At 42.1% G+C, this 19,873-nt stretch overlaps 1 protein-coding gene across 1 annotated transcript in view; it reads left to right on the forward strand.

Annotated features, from left to right (window-relative positions):
• hwt (heavyweight) overlaps positions 1-19,873 on the forward strand; it is a 227,294-nt gene that overhangs the window by 202,959 nt on the left and 4,462 nt on the right. The window contains exons 5-6 of the mRNA XM_068225221.1: positions 12,143-12,296; positions 17,202-17,321. Of these exons, the coding sequence (XP_068081322.1) occupies positions 12,143-12,296; positions 17,202-17,321 (274 nt within the window). The remainder of the gene's footprint in view (positions 1-12,142; positions 12,297-17,201; positions 17,322-19,873) is intronic.

Below are 19,873 nucleotides of genomic sequence, written 5' to 3' on the forward strand. Positions count from 1 at the left end.
CTGAAACCTATATCTTGACGGCAAAACATCCCGTTCTGTCCCTGGGAATGCTACTGAAACCTATATCTTGACGGCAAAACATCCCGTTCTGTCCCTGGGAATGCTACTGAAACCTATAGCTTGACGGCAAAACATTCCTTTCTGTCCCTGGGAATGCTACTGAAACCTATATCTTGTCAGCAAAACATTCCTTTCTGTCCCTGGGAATGCTACTGAAACCTATATCTTGACGGCAAAACATCCCGTACTGTCCCTGGGAATGCTACTGAAACCTATAGCTTGACGGCAAAACATTCCTTTCTGTCCCTGGGAATGCTACTGAAACCTATAGCTTGACAGCAAAACATTCCTTTCTGTCCCTGGGAATGCTACTGAAACCTATAGCTTGACAGCAAAACATTCCTTTCTGTCCCTGGGAATGCTACTGAAACCTATAGCTTGACAGCAAAACATTCCTTTCTGTCCCAGGGAATGCTACTGAAACCTATAGCTTGACAGCAAAACATTCCTTTCTGTCCCTGGGAATGCTACTGAAACCTATATCTTGACGGCAAAACATCCCGTTCTGTCCCTGGGAATGCTACTGAAACCTATAGCTTGACGGCAAAACATTCCTTTCTGTCCCTGGGAATGCTACTGAAACCTATATCTTGACAGCAAAACATTCCTTTCTGTCCCTGGGAATGCTACTGAAACCTATATCTTGACGGCAAAACATTCCTTTCTGTCCCTGGGAATGCTACTGAAACCTATATCTTGACGGCAAAACATCCCGTTCTGTCCCTGGGAATGCTACTGAAACCTATAGCTTGACAGCAAAACATTCCTTTCTGTCCCTGGGAATGCTACTGAAACCTATATCTTGACGGCAAAACATCCCGTTCTGTCCCTGGGAATGCTACTGAAACCTATAGCTTGACGGCAAAACATTCCTTTCTGTCCCTGGGAATGCTACTGAAACCTATATCTTGACAGCAAAACATTCCTTTCTGTCCCTGGGAATGCTACTGAAACCTATATCTTGACAGCAAAACATTCCTTTCTGTCCCTGGGAATGCTACTGAAACCTATATCTTGACGGCAAAACATCCCGTTCTGTCCCTGGGAATGCTACTGAAACCTATAGCTTGACGGCAAAACATTCCTTTCTGTCCCTGGGAATGCTACTGAAACCTATAGCTTGACAGCAAAACATTCCTTTCTGTCCCTGGGAATGCTACTGAAACCTATAGCTTGACAGCAAAACATTCCTTTCTGTCCCTGGGAATGCTACTGAAACCTATATATTGACGGCAAAACATCCCGTTCTGTCCCTGGGAATGCTACTGAAACCTATAGCTTGACAGCAAAACATTCCTTTCTGTCCCTGGGAATGCTACTGAAACCTATATCTTGACGGCAAAACATCCCGTTCTGTCCCTGGGAATGCTACTGAAACCTATAGCTTGACGGCAAAACATTCCTTTCTGTCCCTGGGAATGCTACTGAAACCTATATCTTGACAGCAAAACATTCCTTTCTGTCCCTGGGAATGCTACTGAAACCTATATCTTGACGGCAAAACATTCCTTTTTGTCCCTGGGAATGCTACTGAAACCTATATCTTGACGGCAAAACATCCCGTTCTGTCCCTGGGAATGCTACTGAAACCTATATCTTGACAGCAAAACATTCCTTTCTGTCCCTGGGAATGCTACTGAAACCTATAGCTTGACAGCAAAACATTCCTTTCTGTCCCTGGGAATGCTACTGAAACCTATAGCTTGACAGCAAAACATTCCTTTCTGTCCCTGGGAATGCTACTGAAACCTATAGCTTAACAGCAAAACATTCCTTTCTGTCCCTGGGAATGCTACTGAAACCTATATCTTGACGGCAAAACATCCCGTTCTGTCCCTGGGAATGCTACTGAAACCTATAGCTTGACAGCAAAACATTCCTTTCTGTCCCTGGGAATGCTACTGAAACCTATATCTTGACGGCAAAACATCCCGTTCTGTCCCTGGGAATGCTACTGAAACCTATAGCTTGACGGCAAAACATTCCTTTCTGTCCCTGGGAATGCTACTGAAACCTATAGCTTGACAGCAAAACATTCCTTTCTGTCCCTGGGAATGCTACTGAAACCTATATCTTGACGGCAGAACATCCCGTTCTGTCCCTGGGAATGCTACTGAAACCTATAGCTTGACAGCAAAACATTCCTTTCTGTCCCTGGGAATGCTACTGAAACCTATATCTTGACGGCAAAACATCCCGTTCTGTCCCTGGGAATGCTACTGAAACCTATAGCTTGACGGCAAAACATTCCTTTCTGTCCCTGGGAATGCTACTGAAACCTATATCTTGATGGCAAAACATCCCGTTCTGTCCCTGGGAATGCTACTGAAACCTATAGCTTGACGGCAAAACATTCCTTTCTGTCCCTGGGAATGCTACTGAAACCTATAGCTTGACGGCAAAACATTCCTTTCTGTCCCTGGAATGCTACTAAAATCTATAGCTTGACAGCAAAACATTCCTTTCTGTCCCTGGAATGCTACTAAAATCTATAGCTTGACGGCAAAACATCACGTTCTGTCCCTAGAAATGCTACTGAAACATATAGCTTGACAGTAAAACATCCAGTTCTGTCTATGGGGATACTACTTATACCTATATTATGACATCAAAACATCCAGTTGTGTCCCTGAGAATGCTACTGGAACCTATATCTTGACAGTAAAATATCCAGTTGTGTCCCTGAGAATGCTACTGGAACCTATATCTTGACAGTAAAACATCCAGTTCTGTCAATGGGGATACTACTAAATCCTATAGTCTGACATCAAGACATCCAGTTCTGTCCCTAAGAATGCTACTGAAACCTATAGCTTGACAACAAAACATCCCGTTCTGTCCCTGAGAATGCTACTGAAACCTATAACTTGACAGCTAAATGTCCAGGTCAGTCCCTAGGAATGCTACTGAAACGTATACTGTAGTTTGACATCAAGACATCCAGTTCTGCCCATGGGAATGCTACTGGAACCTATATCTTGAGAGTAAAACATCAAGTTCTGTGCCTGGTAATGCTACTGGAAACTATAGCGCCAAGAGTACAATTTAAGGAATCTATCGATGCGCATTGGAAAAACGTGACATCGAAACGACTTCACAATCCTCGAAGCGAATTCTTCCGTGCTGGTGATTATTATTAAGAAGTAAAACAAAGTTATCATCTCCTTGTAACGTTAAATAAAAGAAGATGAATCCCGACTAATCCAAGAATGAGAATATCTATTAAAACAAGGGATAGGACCATAAATGATAGAAACGTATAAAACTCCGCAAGCCTCACAAATGTAATACTGTCGTGGTCGGAAAAAGGATAAGAATACCGGGCGAGTTTGCCGTGCGTTTATGGCGCGCAGCTGTGAGCTTGCATCCGGGAGATAAGGGGTTCGAACCCCATTGTCGGCAGCCCTGAAGATGGTTTCCCGTGGTTTCCCATTTTCACACCAGGAAAGAACTGGGGCTGTACCTTAATTAAGGCCACTGCCGCTTCCATCTTACTCCTAGACCTTTCCTATCCCATCGTCACCATAAGAACTATTCTGTGTCGGTGTGACGTAAAGCAAATAGAAAAAAGTAAGAATTGAGTAGGAAGGTTATCAGCGAGGAGACTGCGACAAGTAATGAGAGTCTCAGCTGTACCCCATGACATCCATACACATCCCATAAGTTTTGAATCCATGAGTAATGTTCAGTAAGCTACTCCTTGTTATCAGATGGCTACAATAGAGTAGGTGATAGAAACGTGATCCCTTTCAAAGAAAGGTAATGTGAATAACAATTATTGCATTACATTGTCTGGAGCACTGGCATAGGGAATACAGATATTCAGAGAGTTTGGCTAAGCGAGTTGATAATGTAGCTGTTGTAGCCCTGATGATGGTTTTCCATAGTTTGCCATTTTCAGACCAGACAAAAGCTGGGTCCGTACCATAATTAAAGCTACGGTCACTACATTCCTAATCCTAGCCCTGTCCTACCATATCGTCACCGTAAGACCTGTCTGTGTCGATGCGTCGTAAAACAATTAGCCACAACGAAACCCATTCTCAGGGGTTGCATGGCGTAGCTCATGAAGCTCTCGCCTTCTATGCTCAAGGTGGTTGAGAGAATGAATACCAGTGCACTCGGGTGACTTTGAGAAACGGAGGACTTGTGTCACTTAATTTACTGGCATATTAAATAATCCCTCTTCAGGACAAAATTCTGGCACTTCGACTGCTTAAAATATGTACAAATCGAAAGGACGTTAAGCGCATGCAATAATAATAATAATAATAATAATAATAATAATAATAATAATAATAATAATAATAATAATACGTTTAGGAACACAGTGAAGAATTTGGAAGGAGTTCAAGCCACAGGAAGACCTAAGAAGACTGGAAGAGCCTGGACAGAAGAACAACGCAAGCAGGCCAGCGAACACATGATGGAGTATTGGACACAGAGAAAACTCCGCAAGAAAGAGAAAGAAATGAAGTTGTAGCGTGGTCCTCAGTGATCCTTTCGTTTAAAAAAAAAATTATCATCATCTATTATCTCAGTTGCTATATCCATACATTTTCGTCTCTTTTGACGTTTCGTATTATTCTGCCAGATAAGAAACCTAAACTCTCTTGGTGGCACGTCCCAGGTGGCGGATAGGGGGGTCCTAACCGGCTTGCCGGCGGACTTGAGGGAAATAAAATACCTTTCGCGGACCAAACACACAACACCCTGTGGGTGGGGGACGCAGGCGGAGAATTCACCCACGGTATCCCCTGCCTGTCGTAAGAGGCGACTAAAAGGGGCGACCAAGAGATGATCAAATTAGAACTATGAAACTACTTGTGATTAGTACCACCACGCGGGGAACACCACGGGTCGCTTTTACTTGCACGTAGTACCACTATGTTAGGTACCAAATAGGTTTGTGATTAGTAGCACTATATGAGCGACACGATGGGATGAGGGAACCCATGGTTCTGGCTTGCCTATGATTAGTACCCACTATATGAGGAGGATAGTACGAGTCCCTGTGGTTAGTACTCTTATGTAAAGAACACCATAGGTTTGCGTTGCCTGTAAATGGCGCCGCAATGTGCGAAACAGCGTAGGTCTGTAATACTTGTGCGAATTTCATTACCTGTGAGTCGTACCATAATGTGTGGAATACCTCGAGTCTACGCTTACTCTTGATTAGTACCGCACCATGACAAATACCATGGTTCTACTTTTCTAGAGATAAGTACCATTGTGAGGGGCCGCTGACTTGGATTTTGGACCCCTTTTGACTGCAGGTATCATCGATTCAGTATTGTGCTATAGAAGCAGTCCCTTGGTCAGTAATACTGTTGTTCTACGCCAGCTTCTGTGCATGTGAGGCATTGTGGGTTGGTTCCACTGATCGTTTTAAATTCATATCCGTCCATCCATTCATTCTTCGCCGTCACGTTTTGAATTGTGGTCAGTGGATGTTTTGGGGATTTAATTTGTCATTTAATTTTGTCTCATTTCGTATCATTAGGGGCCGATAACCTAGATGTTAGGCCCCTTTAAACAACAAGCATCATCATCATCATCATCATACACCCTTGGCTCACTTTTTGCTGACTTTGAATTACTTCCTGCAATTTTGTCAAGTAAACAAATGTCACCAGAGATCTCTTACATGCCAATATGGAGTGCCGAATTGACATTTTCTCACTCTCGAAATATCCGACTATCTCTGCCGTGTTTGAACCCGCAATCTTGGGTAATGTAGACCATCATCGTGCCACTGATTCACATATAGACCTATTATTATTATTATTATTATTATTATTATTATTATTATTATTATTATTATTATTATTATTATTTCAGACTTTCTTCAAGTGAACCGTAAGTTTCCCTTCCGTTTTAATGGTCGGCCGGTCGCGGTCGGTCGATTTAGTTATTTATAATATTGTATTATATTATGTACATACTAACAACGAGGTCTACGATGAATTTATCAATATTTATAATGAAGGGTGTATACTATCAGGTAATTTCACTTCATAAAACCAGGTGTAAATAGCACTCAGATTCAAACACTGAAATCATCTGAAACGAATTTTAATCCCAAGATAAAAAGGATTATATGGAAATAGCGTTCAAATAAGTTTCTGACAGCTGCGGTTGAATTTTTCGATACTTAACTTTCTTCTTAATTTCATTACTACTTTCTAAGGATGTGCTCAACTCCAAACATCAGAATAATTACGACTAAGTTACAAACTTAACCAGTAATATTTCTAATTCATCAATAATCAAGCGCGTCTCGTATTTGGTGAATGTGTTTCACACATTTATTTTTTGAAGTTATCCGTATAATATTATTATAAGGTTTCTTCCTATTGATAGTAATTTGATCCGAAATAAAATAAACATAAACTCAGACCACACACATAAAATAAACACTCCCCTACGTAAAGAGCAGTGGAAGACGATAATGTTGCCGCCGAACGTTGATAGTGAAAATAAATTTGAGGTCGACTGCTGAAGCCACCGACAGAATAGTTCTCGGAGTATGTTGGAAGACATAACCCTAAGTATGCACGATTTTCAAGCTGAAAGAAATACGTGTTGCAAAGCGCTATTCTCATATATTGCAGTGTGTTGATGACTACTCTTTCAGAACATCACATAAAGGTGGTGGAGTCAAGGGAAACAGTGGTAACCAATGCCATAAAACTTGAACGTAACCGTTTTGAAAGATGTGCACCATTTACTTGCACGAAACCTTCGGCCTGTACAACTGATCAGTAACTAAATACCGGGTGAGTCAGCCGCGCCTCACGTTTCTGCTTTTAGGTATCCCAACGAACGTGAGTGGGGTAATGGTCTATTTTCCTTTGCCGTATACAAAGCTACAGTCGAATTTAAAGCTTTTACTGCGTTATCTCTGCACGATTTTTGCAAAAAAACATGTATGCGACAGGTATTTACACAATATATCAAACCGTCATACGGTTATGCAAAATGTACGTGCCAATTATAAGCTTTCAATTGATTATGAAATTATCGCTAAAAACTATGTCATTTCTTTCTTTCTTTCTTTCTTTCTTAATCTGTTTACCCTCCGGGGTTGGTTTTTCCCTCGGACTCAGCGAGGGATCCCACCCCTACCGCCTCAAGGGCAGTGTCCTGGAGCTTCAGACTTTTGGTCGGGGATACAACTGGGGAGAATGACCAGTAACTCGCCCAGGCGGCCTCACCTTGCTTTGCTGAACAGGGGCCTTGTGGAGGGATGGGAAGGAAGCGGCCGTGGCCTTAAGTTGCCTGGAGAAGGAGTGGGAAACCACGGAAAACCACTTCCAGGATGGCTGAGGTGGAAATCGAACCCACCTCTACTCAGTTGACCTCCCGAGGCTGAGTGGACCCCGTTCCAGCCCTCGTACCACTTTTCAAATTTCGTGGCAGAGCCGGGAATCGAACCCGGACCTCCAGGGGTGGCAGCTAATCACGCTAACCACTACACCACAGAGGCGGCAAAAACGATGTCATACTGATAAAAACAAAACGGTGCGAGTTTGTGAAGCGGGACGTAGTTTTACACCAAGTAAGCTTTCTGATAAACTGGAGGCAACACTCACCGTAGTTTAGTGGACTAACCGCAAACGTGTTGACGCATGTTGCATTGGTAGGTGGGTTCAAATCCCACGAGCGATAAATATTTTTGTTCAAATTTTAAACTTTGGGGATCAAATAAGGGGCCATTCGTGCCACAATGAGCCTCCGTGGCTCAGGCGGTAGCGCGCCGACCTCTCACCGCTGGGTCCCGCGGTTCAAATCCCGATCAGTCCATGTGAGGTTTGTGCTGGACAAAGCAGAGGCGGGACAGGTTTTTCTCCGGGTACTCCGGTTTTCCCTGTAATATTTCATTCCAGCAACATTTCATTCCATCTGTCATTCATTAATCATCGCCCCAGAGGAGTGCGACAGTCTTCGGCAGCCGGCACATTTCCTATCCTCGCCGCTAGATGGGGGCTTCATTCATTCCATTCCTGACCCGGTCGAATAACTGGAAAGAGGCTGTGGATTTTTTTCGTGCCACATTCGACCAATAGCATGTTGAATGTGTAGTGGCCTGACACTTGGTGTAGCTTAGCAGTCCTGGTCATTTCTTCGCTATGTATTCAGCAGAAGAGTATGTTGACCTACGGCCAAGCAAGACAGAACTCACAAGAAGTACAGCGCCTGTACCGGGAAACATTTTCACATAGACAACAACCAAGCGCAAATACGTTTAGGAGAGTGGAGCGACGTTTGTGTATAACTTCGTCACTTTCCCAAACAGGTCCTCTTAGAGTGGCACCAGCTACGTCCGGTGAAACTGTTGAGATGGTTTTGGACACTTTCCGAGAGAATCCTCACACGAGTACCCGGGCAGTAGCACAACAGGCCAACATCAGACAGTCGTTTGTTGTAAGGATAATGCATTTGCAGTTTATCGTCCATATCACCTTCGGCTACATCAAGAACTCCACGGACGAGATTTCGAAACTCGTGTTGATTCCTGTGCGTGAATACTGACGTAAGTGACAAATGATCCAGCGTCTGTATCTCACATTTCATTTTCGGACGAGGCAGCTTTCATAATAATGGCTCTGTAAATCCTCATATGCACTACTGGAGTGTTGAAAATCCCCGCTGGCTAAGGCAGGCAGCATTTCAGGCACGATGGGGAGTAAATGTCTCGTATGGTATACTGGGTGATCACCTAATTGGACCATATTTCTTTGAAGATCATTTGACAGGAGCCCGATACCTACAGTTTCTTCAAGACCAACTACCATTGCTGCTAGAGGATGTGCCCCTGAATAAGCGTGTAACCATGTGGTATCAACACGACGAAGCTCCCCCTTGCATGTCAGCAGATGTTTAGGAAGGGGAGGACTTGTCACCTGGCCTGCTAGATCGCCCGATTTGACGCCACTGGACTTCTTCCTATAGGGCTATTTGAAGGATGTACCTAGTGTACGCTCAACAGCCGGAAAATCCTAAAAGCCTTCGAAACCTTATTACGGAAGCCTGTGAATCCGTAATCCCTACAGTACTACAAAAAACCCAAATGGCAGTTCAACGGCGTGTTGAAACGTGCATTACTGCAGAAGGCCATCTATTCGAACACTTACTGCGCTAACAGGCTGTTGCTCATTCAAGCGGATTCAAACCCCCAACCATTCTATCCTCGTCCAGCCTTACTTATAGAACACCTACATAACCAACCCTAATGGCCTAGAACAGTGCACGACGTGTGGGCATTCGGATACATTGACTCTATGGATGATTCTCGAAGTACAAAATTCGAATAAAATTTTCAGACTCAAGTGGGATTCGAACCCACTTATCAAACGCAAGTATATGAACAGCACCACACTTAACCTAAGCCACCACGGTGACTCCAGTGAGTAGGTTTCCAAAAAGCCTACTAGATGGACTAGTACTTCCGCTTCACAAATGCACACACGTTTTCTATCAGTATGCCATCGCTTTTAGCGTTCATTTCATACCCTACTGAATGCTCATAATTGGTACGTACTTTTTACATAACCGTATGATAGTTTGATGCATTGTGTAAATGCCTGTCGCATACGGTACATGTTTTTGCAAAGGTAATGGTGCAGTGAGTGATAAAAGGCGATTGTTGCTTGGTATGCAGCATAAGAGAATAGACCATAACGACACCAGTGACGTTCAGTGGGATGCCTAACAGCGTAAAACGTCAGGCGTGGCTGACTCACCCAGTATAAGCTGCCAACTATTCTTCTTCTTCTTTCTGTTCTTTGTGATATGAAACATCTTGTGGCTCTGTCTCAACAAATCTTCCGTGCTTCAGTATGCCTTCTTTAATTAAATATTTTTAATTTTGTACAGTCGACTGTATGAATTGTTTGTTTAATGAAGTGTATTTTTGCAGGTATGTTACAGTTTTCTGTATTATATTTTGAACTAGTGTGTTATATGGACTGAAAAGCTTTTAAGTTACATTATTGTACAATCATGTTATTCTTGAAGCTTACGGAAAATTTATTTGATGAAGCTTGAAATACTGTCAGTGTTGATGTGAAGTTTTAGCTCTTGAGGCAGGGAAGAGTCTGTATTACTGTAGGATGTTCCCTTGCAAAGAGGGTGCATTCTGTCATGAGGTGGAGAGCCTATTGTCTTGATTTCTCTGAGAAGTGGCAGAGTGGTGAAGTAAATATATTAATGCTGTGGAGGTATGATATAAATCAGCCATGGTCTGTAAGGAATTGCTTGGGAATCTAATCAGGACCGAGAGATATAGAACGTCTATGGTACATACTGGTAATGAATGGTTTAGTGTGAGAAGCATTCTGCGAGTTGATGTACGTTGCATTACAAATGTTGGTGTAATATTTTCCAGTAACTTCCTGCATCTTCTCACTGGAATTGTACTTAAGAGATAGTATCTAGATAACTGGATGCAGTTTTGGCCTGATAGTACAACTTTTCATTCGCTCGAAGTTCCGCGTGTCCTTTGACCCAATGAGAGGTGACTGAAGTTATCTTATTTAGATGAATTGTTTTCTTTCTGATTGCAAAAGCAAGCGGATGCGTTTTGCGTCTGTTTGTGGTAGCAAGTAAGGCTGCTTGGGAGTCTACATGAATAGTGTAAGAGTGATCACTTGTTGATTTGTCTTGAATGCAAGCTATGGGCATGGAAACTGCGTATAATTCAGCTTGAAATTCGGTGTATTCCGTGCGTAGTCTTCGTGCATCGACATAGATTTCCTTCGAGCGTTTCTCAACTGCCAATCCCGCCCCCACATGATTATCCGTTCTGGAGCCATCCGTATATGCCATTATACCTGCTTATCCTGTTGTGCCCATGGTGTAGACACAGATGTGGTCCTCGTTTGGGTTGATTATTGTTGTATAAATGCAAATTTCCATCTTTTTAGTTTATGGGATACTGCGTAGTGCTTTATTACATCCTCTACTTCATGTCTTGCGAAAACGGGGTCCATCTGCGTCGCTGAAGTACAGTTTTCCGATTGGAAGTTTCTTACAATCCATTTTTGTTCACTTGAGGAGGGTTATCATCTGGGAAGAATTTCTGGAGTGTAGCAGAAGCGGTATCTTTTTCTCAAACTGTTGCCGTACCGCCTTGGAGAGTTAACGTCTTTTACGTGTGCTACTTTACAAAACCGCATTTGCGAGACTTGTAAATTTATATTATTTTCATAAATTGAGAGAGAGAGAGAGAGAGAGAGAGAGAGATGCGTCGTGGCCGCTATGCTGTGATGAGTGACTACGTGAGCGCAGATAATTGTATTCATTGTTAAAAGTCGGTTCTACTTAATATTATTGACTCAATTATGCGAGGTCTTGGTCAATCTTTGCTGAAGGCATTGTGATCCATTTCGATTGTTTTACTGTTATCGTGAATGAAAGTGTTCTATTTCTGGTAGTATATAGGTCTTCAGAGCGATCTCGACTGCTTCGGTCTACTTCCTTCTTAAGACTAGCTGCGAGAGAGTGAAGGAAACATGCGCGGTCAGACTCCATCCTTTTCAATGTGAGAAAGGATAGTGTAAATGACAGAGAAGTGAAGCACATGAGCCACAGCTTTCTGTAACTGCCTGCAGCATTTAAAAAATGAAGACTTTTCCGTACACCTCGTAACATTTGTACCCCACCTAATGCTATTTTAGAAACTAAAGCGGGTTCACTCGGCAGGATTAACTACTCTACTGGATTGGCTATAGCTTCTTTATGTTCTAACCCAAGAAACCTGAATAATCTGCAGCGTCCTTCCCGATGTTACCGTTAGGAAAACAATAATCAGGAAAATAAGTGGCTTCTTACTAAAAGGGGATTCAGTGAACCGTTGAACCTGGTGAAAAGCCGTGTCTGTCAAGAAATGAAGATATTAGAGTTGTATCCTATTTCCATAATTACACAGTTTGATGGTGCTATCTTATCTGTCTTTTAATTTGCCTTCTTCCAAATTCGAACTACTGCTCAGATATCTTATGAGAATTTTTTTCTGAACCTTGTGACTGTAAATAAGTGAAGCTAAAATGCCATCAAACTGTTTTCTCAGCAGGTGGAGCTCCTGGACGGCCGAGTTTGTCGCTCAACCTAGACGGAGGCAGTGGAGGTGGGGCTTCCCCGAAGAAGAGGCTTGGTTTGTGCCTAAATCTGGGTGGAGGAACGTCCGCTGTCGGTGATAATGTTGATGTAAACGTACCCCTGGAGCGGCAAGGGTGAGTTATTCAACGAAATACCAGACTCGTTGTATCTCATGGCTCTATTTTAGTCTCTAATTAAAGTATATTTTCAGAAAATATAAGAAAAATACCTGTGTATATCCAAACATATAATAAATCTGTAACTGAGAAAGATACCTTGTCAGTAGATTTGTTCCGCTGTAACTCGCAAACAGCTGGAGATATTTCAATGAAATCAGGTATATATTTAGATGCATTCTTAACTTAGATATTGGTATATATGCTTTATATAACATCCGCTGTCGTGCTGTATTTTTACGATACATTAAAAATGTCATCTAAACATAAGCCGCTTAGGCTGAAGGAGCAAATTAAGCGTTATTTGACAACCATAGTATTCTTGGCAAGAGTACTTTTCTTTTGTGCTACAGAAGATTACGAAAGGTTCCTGATCCTACGGGCAAATAATAATTTATAAGAAGAGGAATTAGGGATTGGAATAATCAATCAAGGGAAATGTTCGATAAATTTCCAACTACTTTGAGATCATTTAAGAAAAAACTAGGTGAACAACTGATAGGGAATCTGCCACCTGATTGATTGATTGATTGATTGATTGATTGATTGATTGATTGATTGATTGATTGATTGATTGATTGATTGATTGATTGATTGATTGATTGATTGATTGATTGATTGATTGATTGATTGATTGATTGATTGATTGATTGATTGATTGATTGATTGATTGATTGATTGATTGATTGATTGATTGATTGATTGATTGATTGATTGATTGATTGATTGATTGATTGATTGATTGATTGATTGATTGATTGATTGATTGATTGATTGATTGATTGATTGATTGATTGATTGATTGATTGAACATAGATACTAGACCTCCAATTTTACGTAGAATCCGAACCAGAGAGATGCGACTATTCATTTCTAAAATTCCACATCAGGTGTTCGAACCGCGGCTTCCTTAACGAAAAGCCAGTGACTATGCCATTCGGTTATCACCCCCCCCCCTCGACCCCAGCCCCACCTCCCTACTCCCATCGGTTGTCCTTCCTGCCGCCAACTCTATGTAGAGGGATATATTCACCTATGCGTGTTCCTGTGGTGGTTGATAGTGCGGTGTGTTGTGTGTACCTACATCAAGTGGGTATTGAGACGAATTCGAATACCCAGTCCCTGAGCCACAGAAGTTAAGCAAAACCAAACCAAGTGCCTTATGCACCTGGTTAGTGACCTGGTCAGTGCCCCCAGCCGGGCAGCCTGAACCAGAGTTCGCTTGAGGTCGGGTTGACAGTTCCTTTCCGTTCCTCCTCTAGTCAACAGTACGTAGCTACCATCCAAGTGCTTACCACACCCAGTGTTTCTTGACTTCAGAGATCTCATGAGATCCGGTGTTTCAACATGACTATGCCTTTGGCAGAAACTAACCAGACGCGACCATAATCTCCAACCCCGTCGGGAATCGAACCCTGCATGTGTTGCTGACCATTCAGCCAAGGAGCCAAACTTATTCGAAGAGTATATAATAAATTGGTAAAAAATGCACCTCTGATTACTAAAATAATTTATTTGAAAGAACACAACATATGCGCGTACAGAACTTGTAATAGCTTATCTACATACAATTGCAGTTCTGATGTGCCACTCCGCTTTGTTCGCACTCATTGTCGCGGGTAATTTACAACTTCGTTTACTGATAGGGTACGGAGAAGAGAGAATGAGAGAGAAGGACGGTATTTATTATAGCGCAGAAAAGAGAAACTACTTTGTCTCAGAGCAAAGTACTCGAAGCGGTTATGACCGGCCATTTGGTTCAAGCCAGTTTGTGAAATGTCTGGCCACTGACCGCGTTGTCAGGTGACCGTTTAAAGCAGGGATATTAACATAGGTTTCATGGGAGAATGAACCGGTTCCAGGGAAAATGGACGTATATTGAGGTAATCACTATGTGAAGGTGGCCGTATAGGGAGGTTTCATTGAAGGTTAATGTTATCTGTAGTTACACAACATTTTAACAATTAAAGACATTTAGTTTAAGCCTTCAGTTTTAACAGTGACACACAACTTTACTACACGAGATTATCTAAATCAATTTGCGTTCCTTTAAAGTCCTAAATACACTCTAATTATCCATTATAACGCAGTGCATACTTTACTTCACGAAAGTTTGTGAAACCGTTCATTCCTTGGGAGGGGCAGGTACTCAGGGGGGTGCTACAGCTCTTGATGATTGTTAGCAGTAGCGGCGATTGGGAATTAGAAGTGGGAGGGGGGGGGGCACAAATATGAGTAGACAACAAAAATTACCTGGGTCTGTGGGATGCAGTGGTGGGGAGGGGGTTGGGGAATAGAAATCAAAATTTTAAAATTGCTACAAAATTGTAAGCTTTTGATTCTCTCTGAACAAATTTCGATAGAGACGTAAAGGTTGACAGTGTATTAATTTAAGTGCAGCAGTAATAGTTTTTTGACATATTGATTCAATACTATACCGGTACAATAAAACTTTCACCAAAGGAACAATAATTACACATGTATTACAATTAAGTGGAAGTGCGGCGTGGCTATACAGTTATATACAACTAAAAAAGTCATTTAGTATTTGATTATACACTAACAAAATAACAGACACATGACTGAATGAGACTGATTATTGCGCGCGGCAAGCGGGTAAATCATACCTGCATTCATGACCTTGGCAAAAATATACCCCTGCTGCCCGTACACATTGCCGCGCGGGTCTCCATTACTTGCTGTGGTGCTGTACAAATCGGTTAGCCGCGACGAACAACATTTTGTTCGCATTTCCTCTAAGTATTTTTCTTAATAATTAAATAAATCAAGGGAAAGAATTAGGTGTCTGACTCATTGGCTGAATGGTCAGCGTTGAGCGTTCGGTTCAGAAGGTCCCGGGTTCGATTCCCGGCCGGGTCGGGAATTGTAATCGCCTCTGATTAATTCTTCTGGCTCGGGGACTGGGTGTTTGTGTTTGTACCAACACTTTCCTCTTCATATTCACACAACACACTACACTACCAACCTCCAGAGAAACACGCAATAGTGATTACATCCCTCCATATAGGGTTGGCGTCAGGAAGGGCATCCGGCCGTCAAACAGGGTCAAATCCACATGTGCTACACAGTTCGCACCCGCAACCCCACAGGTGTGGGAAAAGCGGTAGAAAAAGAAGAAGAAAGGGAATTAGGTGATAAGACAGCAGGGTTTGTACAATTTTTTTAATTTTATAATTCCTAGCTTCGGATGGCTAAAATGGAATAAAAAATATATTTCTTCTCCACAAACTGGGGGGGGGTACTGCCCCATCTCACCCCCACCCCCTCCCAATCGCCGCCATTGATTGTTAGAACAGAAACCAGTTGAAACAGAGAAAGCAACAAGCGTGTGGTACAGATTTAAACAGTCTAGCGAAAAATATGAAGACTGAAACATGTATGTTCTTGACTTACACATATGCGGGCAGGGACTGAAAGGGCTATCATGACTCGTGAGACATAACAGAATTATTCAAATGAAGCCTGTAAAGGTCTTCTTTTTTTTACAGTAACTGTACCAGGCTTTATTTAGAAACCCGTCAATCTCTGTGTCCGAAGTTGTATAAAGGTGGAGTAACGTCATCAGTTAAAATGTATATAATCGTCTTCCTTTTCAGCTTCCTGTTCTGTTCTATATGAGCACATGTATGTGTCGCAGTCCCCAAGTTTCGAAAAACTTTTTTCTTCCCGCATAATGCGCAAACACGAAGCATAATCCTAAGCCGTCGAATGGAATTGGCAGGCGGCTTTGAAGATCAATTTATCAGCCGCGCTAACGAAGAGTAGGCAGGCTGCATGAATCACAAGTGAGAAGCTAGGCTGACGAGCTTAGCAGGGGAGGCCTTGATTGTCCTATTTAATTAGCACGTTGCGTCAATGGCTAGTGACACAAGACGGCTTTGGCTTGTCGGTACAACTACAGTGCACCTATTACCGGAAAACAATAGAGCTTCCTTGCGGTTGATGCAGACATTGTCGTCACATGATCCTTCCAGATATCAGTATGTCATTGCCTATACCTGTATTCGCGTACATTTGTGATATGTACAGAATTTACTATTTGAAAGGTTGCCCGAGGAGGACACAATCAATTAGACGGAGATGGTCATAATCTGTCGTTTATAAATATACATATTGTTGCTTAATAAATTGCTTAATGATTTATTATGATTATTATTATCCTGTCGATTTTTCGCACACTCGGGTGGGGTCATGCTTCGCACATGTAGACTTAGCCATGTTTTGCGGCCGGGTGCCCTTCCTTACGCCAACAGTATATGGAGGAGTGATTTCACTGTTGATTGTTTCTGTGACGGTTGGTAGTGTTGTTACAGCCCACCCCGTTTTTAATACTAATAAAAACTAGAAAGTGGAAGTAGCCCAGCCTTTGGAAATGAAGGTGTCGATAAAAATAAAAAAGAGAGGCCTTTCGTGAAAATGAATGACTCCCTAGGTTTTGCACACCTTTTAAGCCTACTGTTTTTCATGGACGTAAAAGTACAATAAAAGTAGTCCTAGAAAGTTTACTTTCTGAATGTAATGATTAAATATTATTGGTTATGATACCGACGCTACACTGAGGTCAAAGTATAAAATGAATTGCTAATTGTGCATGCAGTCAGTTGATTCCTTCACAGGAGGACTACAGTGAAGAAAAGAAAGGTGCATTATTTTATAATCTGCCTGCGTGTACAGTGGATGTGTATGGACATTTTATTGTCATTGAATTGTTTAGTTTGTATGCACACACTATTATAAAACTCGTGACTTGATAAATATAGCCTGTCTGGATTCACGTACCTCTCCGGAACAGTGGCGTACTACCTTTTCTCTGGTTTAAACCATGGATTAATGTTGTTGCAGGTGGTACCATGGTGCCATTACTCGTCTCGAGGCAGAGAACGTCTTGCGACTTCATCAAGAGGGCAGCTATCTTGTGCGGAACAGCGAGTCTACGCGACAGGATTATTCCCTCTCACTTAAGTAAGTTTGCTCAAATGTTGTAGTCTTAATATCACTCCCTGCTAATGTTATTTTGAAATCTGAGACTTTATAGAAAGGATTCATGTTTGATACTGTCGCAGTCTAATTTTAGGTTTTGACAGTATCGTCACATGATTCCAAGAATCATTCGAAGTCTGTGTCAAATGAGATGCGTTTTAGCCTGCACAGGCTACTCAGACTCGTCCAAAATACTGGCTGCTATTTCACCGTGTTTTTTCCATCCACTCAATGTGCTGCGCTCCGCGAAAATTTTCGGTTCTTTAAATAGCCTTACACCAGGTCAAAATATCTTTCTTGTTTCTTTCTTTCATTCATTCTTTCTTTGTTTCTTTCTTTCTTAATCCGTTTGCCCTCCAGGGTTAGTTTATCCCCCGGACTCAGCAAGGGATCCCACCACGACTGCCTCAAGGGCAGTGTCCTGGAGCGTGAGACTTTGGGTCGGGGATACAACTGCGGAGGAGTACCTGCTATGCTAAACAGGGGCCTTGTGGGGGAGTGGTGGTGGTGATTATAGTTTTAACTTCTAGCCAACCATCCTCTTAGATAACAACTAATCAGAGAGAAAATATGGAAGGATGGCTGAGGAGGGATTCGAACCCCCCCTCTACTCACTTGACCTCCCGAGGCTGAGTGGACCCTGTTCCAGCCCTCGTACCACTTTTCAAACCAAAGTATTTTTACTGCATAAAAACCGACCGCAACGGAAACAGCTTCCCATTTGATATAGACTATAGTTAATTTTATTTTACTAGTTTTGAGATATAGTTTTAGGCTTCCTATGTAAATCGAAATGTATTTCAGGTCTACGTAGATGATCATACCTTATGAAGAGATGAATTTTAACACTATTATATGCTTCTGTTATTATTAAACTGAGAGAGTGACGCAGTTTGGATCATGTAGCTGTCAGCTTGCATTCGGGAGATAGTGGTTTCAAACCCAACTTCCGGCAGCACTGAACATCGTTTTCCATAGTTTCCCATTTTCGCACCAGACAAATGCTGAAGATTTACCATAATTAAAGCCACATTCACTTCCTTCCTTCCTTCCTTCCTTCCTTCCTTCCTTCCTTCCTTCCTTCCTTCCTTCCTTCCTTCCTTTCTCAGTGCGACGTAAAAAAGTAACGTAAATCATTACTGAAAATTAAAATCCACAGTCGGTTTCCAGTCATTCGACCGGGTCAGGAATGGAATGAATGAAGCCCCCATCTAGCTGCGAGAATAGGAACTGTGACGGCTGCCGAAGCCTGTCGCACTCTGGGGGAAAATGAAATGAAATGGCGTATGACATTTAGTGCCGCGAGTGCCCAAGGACAAGTTCGGCTCGCCAGATGCAGGTCTTTTGATTTGACCCCCGTAGGCGACCTGCGCGTCGTGATGAGGATGAAATTATGATGAAGATGGAGCAATGATTGATAACTGACAGATGAAATGAAATGATAATGGAGAGTGTTGCTGAAATGAAAGATGACAGGGAAAACCGGAGTACCAGGAGAAAAAGTTGTCCCACTTCCGCTTTGTGCAGAACAAATCCCACATGGAGTGATCGGGATTTGAACCACGGAACCCAGCGGTGAGAGGCCGGCGCACTACTGCCTGGAACACGAAGGCTTCAAAAATCATTATCAAAATAAAAATTATTTAAAATTATAAGCTGTTTTCGTCCGAACAGAAGTATGATGTTTCAGCATAATATAATAACTACGTACTCCTCTTCAGTTACCTCTACAGAACTGAAGAAGAAAATATTCTAATGAATTTGAGGGTGAATCTAATTAACAGCTTTTGGAAATCTCCTTTGCCTCTACTAACTGCAATGCACTCCTTTACACAACTAAGCAAATTTGCAAAAAGGACTTATCTGCAATAAAGCACGGTATTTGAAATAATGAATAGTAGATACAAATAAGACAGTAGGAACACTAATGAACTAACAAAATAAAATAATGGACTTCTTATTCTTACTCTTCCCTTCAGTGATGTCAAACAGTGAACTTAAAATTTGCAATTTGTTTTACGTTGCACCGACAGACAGATCCTAAGGTGACAATGGGATAGAAAAGGGCTAAGCATGGGAAGGAAGCGACCGTGGCCATTACTGAGGTATGGGCTGATGACCTTTGATGTTAGGCCCCTTTAAACAACAAGCATCATCTAACTGAGGTACAGCCAACATCTGCTTGGTGTTAAAATGAGAAACCATGGAAAACAATCTTCAAGACTTCCAACAAAATCCACTATCTCCCGAATACAAACTAACAGCTTGTAACCCAAACCACATAGCCACTCGCTCGGTAACAGTGGACCTAATCATCTTCTTCCACTTCGTTCTATCCATAAGGCAATTTCGAGTAAAAGTCAAAGTAATCACGCCTCTTGGTTGCTGGTTTGTGGAGAACAGGGTCGATGAGTGCTTATACAGTATTTATAATCCGTAATGGGATGCTATGGAGGCAGCATAGTAGCAATACATTTGCCGAAAGCCCACACAAAGCCAGATTCCTACAGCCCACTCACCTAAACTGTTTCTCT

The sequence above is a fragment of the Anabrus simplex genome, chromosome 1, assembly GCF_040414725.1.
Source record: "Anabrus simplex isolate iqAnaSimp1 chromosome 1, ASM4041472v1, whole genome shotgun sequence".
Classification (NCBI taxonomy): domain Eukaryota; kingdom Metazoa; phylum Arthropoda; class Insecta; order Orthoptera; family Tettigoniidae; genus Anabrus; species Anabrus simplex.